Source organism: Manis javanica, chromosome 6 (assembly GCF_040802235.1).
Source record: "Manis javanica isolate MJ-LG chromosome 6, MJ_LKY, whole genome shotgun sequence".
Taxonomy (NCBI): domain Eukaryota; kingdom Metazoa; phylum Chordata; class Mammalia; order Pholidota; family Manidae; genus Manis; species Manis javanica.
In genome coordinates this window covers 122,302,191-122,315,314 of record NC_133161.1, presented here as the reverse complement: position 1 = coordinate 122,315,314, position 13,124 = coordinate 122,302,191, and the positions used below count along the sequence as shown (strand labels likewise).

The window sequence follows — 13,124 nt, the reverse complement described above, 5'->3', positions numbered from 1 at the left end:
TACTGAACCGCGAGAAGCTGAAAGCTTTTCCTCTGCAATCGGTAACAAGACAGGGATGCCCACTATCCCCACTGTTATTCAACATAGTACTGGAGGTCCTAGCCACGGCAATTAGACAAAACAAAGAAATACAAGGAATCCAGATTGGTAAAGAAGAGGTCAAACTGTCACTATTTGCAGATGACATGATATTGTACATAAAAAAACCTTAAAGACTCCACTCTGAAACTACTAGAGCTAATATCGGAATTCAGCAAATTTGCAGGATACAAATTAACACACAGAAGTCTGTGGCTTTCCTATACACTAACAATAAACTAATAGAAAGAGAAATCAGGAAGATAATTCCATTCACTATAGCATCAAAAAGAATAAAATACCTAGGAATAAACCTAACCAAGGAAGTGAAAGACCTATACCCTGAAAACTGTAAGACACTCTTAAGAGAAATTAAAGAGGTCACTAACAAATGGAAACTCATCCCATTCTCCTGGCTAGGAAGAATTAATATCGTCAAAATGGCCATCCTGCCCAAAGCAATATACAGATTCGATGCAATCACTATCAAACTACCAACCATGAACTGGAACTTCAGTGAACTGGAAAAAATAGTTCAAAAATTCATATGGAAACACCAAAGACCCTGAATAGCTAAAGCAATCCTGAGAAGGAAGAATAAAGTGGGGGGCGGGTACTCATTCACCAACTTAAAGCTCTGCTACAAAGCCACAGTAATCAAGACAATTTGGTACTGGCACAAGAAAAGAGCCACAAACTAATGGAACAGAATAGAGACTCCAAACATTAACCCAAAGATATATGGTCAACTAATATTCAATAAAGGGGCCATGAACATACAATGGGGAAATGACAGTCTCTTCAACAGATGGTGCTGGCAAAACTGGACAGCTACATGTAAGAGAATGAAACTGGATCACTGTCTAACCCAATACACAAAAGTAAATTCGAAATGGATCAAAGACTTGAATGTAAGTCACGAAACCATAACACTCTTAGAAAAAAACATAGGCAAAAATCTCTTAGACATAAACATGAGTGACCTCTTCTTGAACGTATCTCCCCGGGCAAGGGAAACAAATGCCAAAATGAACAAATGGGACTATATCAAGGTGAAAAGCTTCTGTACAGCAAAGGACATCATCAATAGAACAAAAAGGTATCCTACAGTATGGGAGAATATATTCGTAAATGACAGATCTGATAAAGGGTTGACATCCAAAATATATAAAGAGCTCACAGACCTCAACAAAAAAAAAGCAAGTAATCCAATTAAAAAATGGGCAGAGGAGCTGAATAGACAGTTCTCTAAAGAAGAAATTCAGATGGCCAACAGACACATGAAAATATGCTCCACATCGCTTGTCATCAGAGAAATGCAAATTAAAACCACAATGAGATATCACCTCACACCAGTAAGGATGGCTACTATCCAAAAGACAAACAACAACAAATGTTGGCGAGGTTGTGGAGAAAGAGGAACCCTCCTACACTGCTGGTGGGAATGTAAATTAGTTCAACCATTGTGGAAAGCAGTATGGAGGTTCCTCAGAATGCTCAAAATAGAAATACCATTTGACCCAGGAATTCCACTTCTAGGAATTTACCCCAAGAATGCAGCACTTCAGTTTGAAAAAGACAGATGCACCCCTATGTTTATTGCTGCACTATTTACAATAGCTAAAATATGGAAGCAACCTAAATATCCATCAGTAGATGAATGGATAAAGAAGATGTGGTACATATACGCAATGGAATATTACTCAGCCATAAGAAAAAAACAAATCCTACCATTTGCAACAACATGGATGGAGCTAGAGGGTATTATGCTCAGTGAAATAAGCCAGGCAGAGAAAGACAAGTACCAAATGATTTCACTCATATGTGGAGTATACAAACAAAAGAAAACTGAAGGAACAAAAGAGCAGCAGAAGCACAGAACCCAAGAATGGACTAATAGTTACCAAAGGGAAAGGGACTGGGGAGGATGGGTGGGAAGGGAGGGATAAGGGCGGGAAAAAAAGAAACACTGCATTACAATTAGCATGTATAGTGTGGTGTGGGGCATGGGGAGGGCTGTGCAACACAGAGAAGACAAGTAGTGATTTTACAGCATCTTACTATATTGATGGACAGTGACTGTGAATGGGGATGTGTGGGGGACTTGATGAAGGGGGGAGCCTAGTAAACATAATGTCCTTCTTGTAATTGTAGATTAATGATACCAAAATAAAAATTTTTAGAAAAATTGGTTCACCTGATGTTTACATTTTACCTCCCCTAGTTTATAAACTCTTTCAAGGCAAAGATTATATTTGTATTGCTTTTCTGTATTTCCATAATTACCTTTTAATATAAAATATACAAAAGTTGGTCACTTTATGTATGTTGGATAAATGTTAGATTCTGTATTGCAATATGTGTGATTATGTAGCCCACACACATTTCAAGATAATCCTTAGCTATCTAAAATTCCATTAATGTAATTGGCCATCTTGAATTCCATTCCTAAATCCACAGTTGACTAAATGGTATCTACATTTTATAGATTCAAGGGTCTATTGGAAACACACATTTATTTTTTATATCACTGCATACAAAGAAAGCATAACTTTCTCCTAGAATATTTTTCAAACATTATCTGATCTTAAATACACAGATTAGGATGATAAAAGCTAATATAATCATTACAGAGTTAAAACTTCACTAAAACCTTTAATTATCCAAAACAGGAGGGAATTCTTTAATAACTAAATTAATTTCGTTATATTTCACAACTAGCACTTGCCCTGACTAATTTCCTCTGTGATTAGAAAACAATATTCATATTATAAAGGAAATATAAATTTAATGCAGTCACACTTTATACTTTGGGTAATTAAAAAAGATATAATCTGAACCCTATAGCTTTTAAAAAATATTTAACAACAGTGAAAAAATACACAAAAGAAGAACTGTATAGAAGCTGTCTTTTTTTGTTGTTAAAAAGCATAGTTAAAACCTGGATTAAGGTGTAATAACTTTCATAATTTATCTGTGCTTACAACTAAGCATTTAGTGCTGAGAAAAGAAGATAAAGTTCTCCTAATCATAAATCACCAGGACTTCAAATGTAAATAGTGTACTTGAAGAGGAGTCGTAGAAATAATTTAGAGCTGTTTCTTTTATTTATTTATTTTTCCTCTGTGTGTCTATTTTTCAATCTTATGCAAGAAACTGGAAATGCAGTGCTGTTAAATTTTTCCCTTATATCTTGGAAATACTACAGTTTCGATGCCTGACTGGTGCTTTAAAAATGGTGAATTTCTTACTCTGCAGATCCTTTCTTGCTTCTGCAGCTAAAACACTGAAAAGTTTACACATAATACATTTCTTGAAGAAAGTGCTGAGTTGAGACATAAGGTACATCTGACTGGGTATATTTTAAACTCACCTCTACCAGAGATGCAGACAACCAAATTGAAATGATGCACATTATTTATAAATTATTAAACATTTCTAAATATGCTTCACATGACTGACTTCGCTGAGGTGTTACATCCATCCTTGCAAGCTTCATAAAACAGTAGCAGGCTAAAGTTGCACAGTTAACATTCATTCTCATCAAAGAGAGGACAGCCTTAGCAATTACCCTGATAAAGGTCAGATATTAAATTTCTTTACGCTGACTTTGATGCCAATTCGAGTCACACTGTGGGCTTGTATGTTGTATGGCTTCTGCTTTTTCTACACACTCTCATCAATATACAATGCCACTCTTTGCTTCCCTGACATATGAGTCAGTGATTAAGCATTAATATTCTTCAGAGCATCATATATCATTTGATGCTAAGGTTTATTTATATTTATTTTTATATAAGAGTTTAAATAAATATTTGAAATCAAACTAGAACTACAAGGAATAAGTGAATTCATACAAAGACCAGTCATTTCATGAATTTTCGGTATCCCTTACCCTACTTTGGCTGTAAAAAATTAAGAGCATTATGTGGGGAATTGACAGGAAAGACTCAAACATAGAATACAATAGTAGTGTTCTACCTTTATCATCAATATTTTAAGAGCTTTAAATTTCCTTGCAAACATGTTTTTCATCCTTAGGAACAGAGAAAGACTTCTGAATTTGACTTGGTATCAGAATAATCAGGAAATATTAAATATGGTAAGGGATTAAATATTTTTAAATTTTTATCATATTGACATTTTAATCTTCATTTAGTCATAAATATTGCCATAAGACATTGTAGTTCTACTAATTCTCATCCATTATTTCATGAGTATTATTTACACTCAATGACAATGATATAAGTAACCTTTTAAGTAATACAACAGCAGTGCTGTTAGTTTTAAGTCTACAAATGGTGGCAATGTCACTCTGACTTAATAGACTGCTCTTTTATTAAATAATATAAGTTCAGTGGTCCTAGAGTCATTTGATTAGGAAACATTTAATGAAGGCATTAATATTTACTCCTACCCAATCTCCAGCTGGAATTTCATGGTGTGAGAGCACCAGGTTAATTGAGTTTTATCGCAGAACCTCTAGACCACTTTAGAAATAACTGTAATGCATGTTCCCTAAGGTTTGATCTAGGAGAAGTGAGAAAATAGAGAAAAAAATGATTAATGTATAACTAGCTTCTGCCGACATCTTCTGCATAGATAGTCATTAAAAGCTTGAGCAACTGATTTCTCTGAAAAGGAATTATGAGTCACTTTTCCTCTCAACCCCTGAACAGGAATATGAAAGAAGGATGGAAAAGGCTTGCTTTAGCCAAGAGAAACACAGCATATATTGGCATTGAGTTTTCTGTAGATCCATAATTTCCATCAGTGGCCAACATTTTTTCTAAGGAATTTACTCATGGGAATACACCTATCTAAAAAATAAAAATGTAACCATTCTTCTTCTATTTTCTAGTCTTTGAATTTTGCAGACTTAAATGAGTATTAATATTTCATTAATGAGTAAATTAATTTAGTGTTTCATTTTATAACCCAGTCAAATCTAGAAGACATAAGCCCAGCATTCAATTATGTTCACCAGAGAGCAGTATAGTGTAAGGGACAGATAATAACAAAAAATAATATAGTTACCATTTATTGAGTTCTTATTATGAGGCAGGCAAAGCTCTAAGTGCTTTATGTATATTAAATTATTTGATCTCTACAATAATCTATGTGGGAAATACTATTGTTATCCCACCCTACAGGAAAGAAAACTGAGGCATAGAGCTATTTACATCTTCTCCAAACCTGCAGAGCTGCTATGAGGTAGAGGGCAGAGTTAAATGTGAGCCATCTAACCTTGGAGCCTATATTACAAACAGGCTTTACTGACTGAGCTGCTTTCAGAGAAAATTCTCAATGAACAGAATGAGAGGCCAAGATGTAAGAGGAAGATGTATACACCAGAATCAAAACAAGCAATTTTGTTCCCAGGGACTGAGTCATGATGGCAACAATGTGAAAAAATGAGATGTTGGCAAGTTTGCTCTCAAGACACTCTGCTTTTATTGTTTTCCCTTTCCTTCATTATATGTACCATAGTTCTTAGTTTTACATATGTTTAGAATAATTATGTTTACTGTTCATCTACCAAGACTTTTCCGATTTGTAATCCTCTATCAACACTGCATGAATTTTAAGTTCCATGAAGATGGGATTGGTTGTCATTTACTCTAAACTGTGTCCCCAGTTCCCATTACACAATAGAACTTCAGTGAAGAGTTGAAAAAAGTCAGTGAATACTGAATGCGGAAGGAGTGAATTAGAAAGAAATGATATTTGAGTTACTGGAAGAAAGCAAGGAGTTATGTCTCAAAGAAATCCAGTCCAGAGGCTATCGGACTGTCCCTTAGCATTTGCATTTCACTGAGTCTCTTTGAAATACCGGGCTCAGAATTTAGACCCAACCTACCCTCCTATGTCTTACATGACAATCCTTGATGTGATGACTAAAAACAAGTCCTGAATCATCAATAAGATTTACCAAATAATCTATCTCAGAAGATGCCTTTCAGCCACATGTTTAGGACAGAGGAAGGACTACAGCAGTAGAATAAGAGTGGTTGACTAGAGGTAGGAGTAATACTAAGCATAGGAAAGTATTAGAATATGAAGGCTTAGAGTTGGGTCCAAGTAACTGACACTAGCATAAAGGTGGAGTTTGTCTGGAAGGGAGCTGATGTCCATGAATAAGATGGTTTAAGGAATAATTTAAAAGGAGAAGAAATTGCTTTTCTACAGGACACCCACATTTAAAAGTTGAGGAGACAAAGAAGAACTAGGAAAGGAGATAAGGAGTAGCCCTAGTGATACAGGAATAAAAACATGAGATTGTAGTATCTTGGAAACACATGAAGAAAATGTTTAAAGGAAAAAGGAGTGGTTAACTGTGTGGGATCCTGCTAATAGGCCTAGTACAGGGAAACTTGGTCCTGAGACTCAGCAACGGCCTGGTCTCTTGAAGAGAGTCAGTATTGTGGAGTGGTAGAAGCAAGCCTGCTTGACATAGGCTCAGAGGAGAATGCAAGGAGAGAAACTGACCATCGACAGCTCTCTTCAAGATGTTGCTATAAAAGAAAATCAATCAAAGGAGTGGTTGGTTAAGATAACTGTTTTACAATGTAGAGGAATTTGTGTATAATTATGGGAACAATCTGACACAGAGGCAAAAATTGATGCTGGAGGAGAGATAGCAGGGATTTTCTAGAAAGATGTCCTCGAACAGTCAGAATGGGATGGAATGGGATTCAAGTGGAGGAATTGGCTTTTAATAATGTAGACAACTTATTAATAGCACACCAGTGAAGGCAAGGAAGAGCATATGGGTATACATACAGGTAGTGGGGGCGTTTGTGGGACCTTCTCTTCTGGTGGGTGCCCCATCACCAGGAAGGCCAAGAAGAGATGGAGCTTGAAGACAGGAGGATAAGATGTAAATTATTCCTCTAGGAGAGAGGGATAGTAAATGACTAGGGAACCTGGTAGTATTGCCTGGAGACTTGAAAATCTCACTTGTGGTTAATATTGTGAACTGAGACCTTTAAGCATGATTTTGTATTCTTCTCTAGATGCATTCAGAAACAAAGTATGTTGATAGCTGGGTTTAAACTAGACAGAGTTTATCCTGTGAAAACAAGAGGGGCTCAGGGGCAGTGTGGTTGAAGGTACATTGAATGGAGTAAGTAATGAACCACAAACTCTAAACTGTTGGAGGGAATCTAGATGAAAGGGGTATAAGAGAGTAAGGGATATTAAGATCAGGAGCTTGCAAATCTTGAAGCAGTTGAGATCGTAGAAAGAGGTGAAATAATAAGGGATGGACAGAAATGCAAATAATTTAAATTTAGGAAAGGAGGGAGTGTTTTTCACCCTCAGCAGAGCCCCCAGTATGTTAAGTTGATTCAGTCTCCCAGTATTGGAGGTCAAACAAAGTGCAATAACTGAAACACCCTTTTCCCAATTATGCACTAATATATCTATTTTCCAGAGCTGAAGATCCCCAGAATTCAGACTGAGGAGTAAGGAAATTAGAGATGTCAGAAAACGGGGCTGGGAAGCTAGGAGGGCATCAGGTAGAAGAATTAAAAATGCCCCTGAGAGAGGGAGGCCTCTCTGAAATAATAGTTGTACTCAAACCAGGAGAATGATGGAAGACGCAGGGTAGGGCCAGAGTCTCTGTCTAAGGCATTGGAGTTGTCAGTATAGGGCTTCTAGATTCTCACCTTGGAAAGTCCCTTCTCCTGGCTCTGACCCCACTTTCACATCCACTGTGCATTGTAGGTAAATAAGTCAGGCAGCTTTGATACTGTTGGGCACCCACGCTCTGCAGGGCCAGCCTCTCTGCACTGATCTTTGACACTGTCAGCTGCTCTTTCCTCTGCACGGAAAGACTCCTTCCCTCCAGTGACATCCCACTTTCCTGCTGTTCATCTTTCCTTCCCAGGTCATACTACCTCTGCTTTTCTCTCCAATGCTGTAGCTTTTCAGGATTCCATTCTCAGCACTCCATGACTCCTTGGAAAACTCATTAATTCTCATAGTTTAATAGCCATCTATTTGGTTACTATTTAACAATGTCTCATGAGCTTGCATATCCCTTATGTTTACAGAATTTTATAATCAACATGAATGCTCTAGAAGTACCCCACTCTCTTCACCTGCCCAAAATTGAATTCATAAACTTTCACCTCAAAGACATGCTTTTTCCTGCATTTTTATCCATCTTCTAGTAGCTGAAAGCATGCTCCAATCTAAACAGTCAGTAATCTTATTAATTTTATTCCCATAAAGATTATGACCTCCTAATTCCTAACTGACATTTGCTGTGCTACAGCTTCAGCTCGTGGGTAGTCTTTTTTTGTTGTCTTGTCTTCTTCCAAATCGCACTGCAGACGGAAAGATCTTTCTGAAGCTTACATTCTCTCCCTTCAAAGTCACCCCATTTTAGCAATACATACTGAGCATTTCATCATTGACCTCTTGCTCACTTGACAGCCTTACCTCCCCGTTCACATCCATCCCTCACACTCCGAGCTTCTATTTTAATCTTCCAAGTATGCCGTGCTGCCCTTCCCTTCCAGGTCTTCGTTCTTCATATATTTTCTTCCTTTGTCTGGAATATCTTTTCTTCCATATTCACAGCTTTGCTGAGCTAGTCACTAATAGGCTTTCAGGGATCAGTTTAAATAGAATTTCATCAGGAAAGCATTTTCTGATAGTCCGAGGCTGAATAACAGGATTCCCCACCCATGAGAGAGAGCCCATAGGTCCTGGAATTTACTTTTACATCACGTTGGAATACAGTTGCATGTGTAATTGTCTTTCTTCTACACTAGATCATAAATTACTTGAATACTGTATCAGTGCAATATCTTGTTCACCTTTGTATCCTTAGCACTTAGCCCCTACTAAGTTCTCAATAAATGAATGAATGAATAAACTATCAGATTTCTAGTAACAACTTTTTTTTTAGTTCACTTTAATTGGTGGAAAGGGAATCTCCATTGTAACAGATGTAACTGATTACATAACAAATAAAGCCCTGGTGCAGAGCACACAGCCAAATTAGCACTTGGCTCATCTTTGTATGGAGTGGCATAAGCCCATTGCTAAACCACTTGGACAGTATGTATTTTGTTTAAATATATATATATATATATATATGATTTATAACTATGAGGATGATCATGGCAATCCTAGTTTTCCACTGATTATTTTTCTTTGCTTTAAAAACTATAGATCACCTTTAAAAACTATAGATCACATTCTCATAATCCATTTTAATTTTCAACACTAGCATGGAATAGCTTTTTTTTTTCCTTCTGTTTGTGTGTGAGCAAGGTAGGCATTTAAGACCCAAAGCAACAGACTGCACTGAGAAATGAATAGGTTCAGCAACTACAATTACAAACTACCTGAAAGGGAAACCTATTCTCTTTTCATTACCTTGCACCTCTAGGTACCAAAGCTTGCATTTAATTCCAGGCTTTAAAAGAGACTTTATGTCTATCCATAATCTGTTCTCATATAGTTTGCCCAAGAGAGGTTAGCTATTTTCAGTTAAAATTGATCCACCTTGCCCAGACTTGTGATTGAACACAAAGATTAAAGGACATGAATCTCTTAACAGCTCTGGATAGACTTGGACTATACATATACAATCTGGAGAACACATAAAAATATACTATTTCGAGTTTCAGGTAAATCATATTTACAATTTCACAGAATAGAAAATGTTAAACTTAATTTGATGCTGAACACTTAAAGTGTTATTTTCAAATCACAGAAGTATTTCTTGCATTCCAAAATATTTCTATGAGGCAGTACTGATTCTAAATCATTTTAATTATAAGAAAGCTTACTCACAAATATAAATCGTTTTTTACCCAAAATTAAGTTAGGTAACATTAAGTTCAGATGTCAGATATCCTGATCAAAAATGTCTGATTCTTAGAAGTATTTCCAAGATCAACAAATTATTGAATTCAATTGATAATTGACATTGAAAAAATTGTAATTCCTAGTTATTCTTTAGAATTCATCATAGTCCATATCTTTAAACATTTGATCTATACAGTAAACAAAATCTCCTTTACAGACATAAAGGAGAGTTAGTACAATCTACTACAGGCACTATGCTCATCTTTGCTAACAAAAAGCTTTGGGAATTAAAGTAAAAAACGATATGTGTAAGACATTTCTCAATAATCAATGAAAGCAGGAATTTCATAATAGTATCTCCACTTGATAATACTGAGCTATGTAAATTACATAAAAAAACCTACAAGACAAGTTTCATACAATTTTTACATTCTGTAGTAAATTTAAATGCTATTTAAGAACGTGAAGTTTAACTTACAGTCTACTCAAAATATATATGATTCATTAGACACATTTCCTACTACATGATGAGTTTTAGGTAATGAATATCCAATCTATATTTACAGAATGTTATTGAGAATGTTTTTTCTTTTCCTTTTCTCCATTTGTTAACAGTAAAGAAGAAATCAACCCATGTATGTAAATGGGCATTTTAATATTAAGTCAAACAAAAGTTAATTCCCAAATATTCCTGACAAAGAAAATACAAGGCTTGAATTATTGGGTGTCTCCCTCCTTCCTTTCCTTTTTTCCTTCTTCCTTCATGTCTTTCTTCTTTCCTTCTTTTCTGCAGAACTCCAAAGTTGAACTAGTAGAATTTCCAGAAAATATTTAACACTATAAACGTAACAATTACTTTTTTTTCCCACTCTGGCCGTAGTTTGTGTTTAGTTGCAGCTCCAAGGGAGGCTTTCAGTAATGTCTTCAGAAGAAATTGTTTTCATAGGAAAAAATATAACAGTCTCCTCAGAATTTACTTTGTTTTTTCTTTCTTGCACAGAATATTCTGGAGCTCTTCCTGGTCTCCCTACTACATATGCTGCTTTGCTAAGAATTAAGAAGAGTTCACCTTCATCCCTCTTTGGTTCAAAGACCAGACCACGATACAGCAGTCCTTTGTTAGAAACCCTGAGTGTTTCTCCTCCAAGCTGGCGAGGGGCAGCTCAACATTATTATTCCCCCATCAGTCTTTACCATTCCTCAGATGCCTTCAAACAAGATGGTAAGTGCCAAAGAAAAACTGCACCTGTTGAAGTAAAATAGGCAAGGAAAACTTTACTCAAGACTATTGAGAACAGGGTCAGGATTATTGCAACAGGGGAGAGAGGTTAAGGTCAACTCACCTAAAACAGAAAGTGAGAGTGTTTTTAAGATCTGGAAACATGGGACATTAAGGGAGAGGTTGGTCAATGTGATTGAGCCATGTAGAGGTGGAACAATTTTCCCTTCTCTTTTTCTAGGTTCTTAGACTGATTTAATAATTAAATTGACAAAACAATGATTAACAGAAGAAAAATAAATAAATGTTGTATGTACAAGAGTCCATACAATATGATACTCAAAGAAGTTACCAAGAAGGCAGCTTTTATGCCTTTTAGACAAGGAAGTTATACATTTGTGCAGGATTGATGAGGCAAAAATAGTTTAGGCTCAGGGTGACAAATTACAAAGAAGAAACAAGGTTTGTATACAGAGACTTCTCAGTCCTAAATTTCCTGTTTCTATGATAAAGTTGTCTTTTACCCTTCTGGTACAGGGAGGGCACTTTTCACATGGGAGATTTATTTCCTGGTTTCAAGGGGACAAAAGAGTGTTCTTCTTCGATGGGATATTTCTTAAGTAACTTTAATTCAAAATAAACAACATGCCAAATTGGCATACTTGGGGTGGCATATGCTGCCCTCTTCAGCCATCTGGTTTACTAACTGTTTATCAATCATAGGCTCTTGCCCTCCTGTTGATGGGGCCCTCTCCTTGTTGATGACTACATTTCCAAGTTTTGGCTCTCAGGTCCTTGAGACATTCCTGGGTGTAAAACTGACAAGAGACTAGGAGAAAATTTGCATCTCTCAGGGGCAGACAAGGAATTCATAATTGCAAGCTCTCCAAAATAAATATTCTAATAAAAGGGAGGTTAGGAGATGATAATCAGAAAGAAACTTGTCTAAAGTTTACTCAAGCTGAGGAAATGTTAAGGTTGTCTTGGTCATAAGTTAGTCTTCTGTTCCACACATCTTTCAAAAAGCACTTAGGCATTTGATGATTATTTAAATTGAAACCATGAGATACCACTACACACCTGTTGGAATAGCCAAAATCTAGAATGCTGAAAACACCAAATGCTGGTGAGAATGTGAAGCCGTGGGAATTCTCATACATTCCCAGTGAGAATATACAATGGTACAATTTCTTTGGAAGACAGTTTTGTAGTTTCTTACAAAGCTAAATATACTCTTACAATATGATCCAGCAATTTCACTCCTTGGTGTTTATCTAAAGGAGTTGAAAACTTATGTCTGCATAAAAACCTGTACATGGATTGTATAGCAGCTTTATTCCTAATTGCTAAATCTTGGCAGCAACCATAATGTCCTCAAGAAAGTGAAAGGATAAACTTGGAACATCCAGGCAAAGGAATATCATTCAGCACTAAAAAGAAATTAGTTCTGAAGCCATGAAAAGGCAGAGGAATCCTAAATGCATATTCCTTGTTGAAAACAGCTAATATGAAAGGCTTACTACTATATGATTCAAACTACACAACGTTTTGGAAGAGGCAAAACTCTGGAGACAGTAAAAAGATCAGTGGGGGCTGATGGAGAGATGAATAGACAGAGTGCGGAGGTTTTTTTAGGGAGTGAAAACACTCAGAATGATAGCATGATAATGGATGTCATTATACATTAGAATGCACAACAGCAGGAGTGAACCCTAATGTAAACTATGGACTTTGGGTGATTGTATATGTGTGAATGTGGGTTCATCTATGGTGAAAAGTGTACCAATCTAGTGAGTGTTGCTGGTAATGAGAGATAAATGTGTAGGGGTGGAAGGTATTTAAGAAATCTTTACCTTCCTCTTCATTTGGTTGCAAACCTAAAACTTCTCTTATAAAAGTAAAGTCTAAACAAAAAATTATCATTGCATTACTTCTACCATCATACTCATTGGGTAAAGATAGGTTGGGATCTGTGTGTTAGTCACCATATTTTATGGGT

The 13,124-nt window shown here is 36.2% G+C and overlaps 1 protein-coding gene across 2 annotated transcripts in view; it reads left to right on the top strand.

The window, feature by feature from the left end:
• The window catches only part of CNTN5 (contactin 5), a 1,232,567-nt gene that overhangs the window by 767,328 nt on the left and 452,115 nt on the right, over positions 1-13,124 (top strand). For both annotated transcript variants that reach the window (XM_073239418.1, XM_037025637.2), the window contains one exon: positions 10,907-11,128. In XM_073239418.1, the coding sequence (XP_073095519.1) occupies positions 10,907-11,128 (222 nt within the window). The remainder of the gene's footprint in view (positions 1-10,906; positions 11,129-13,124) is intronic.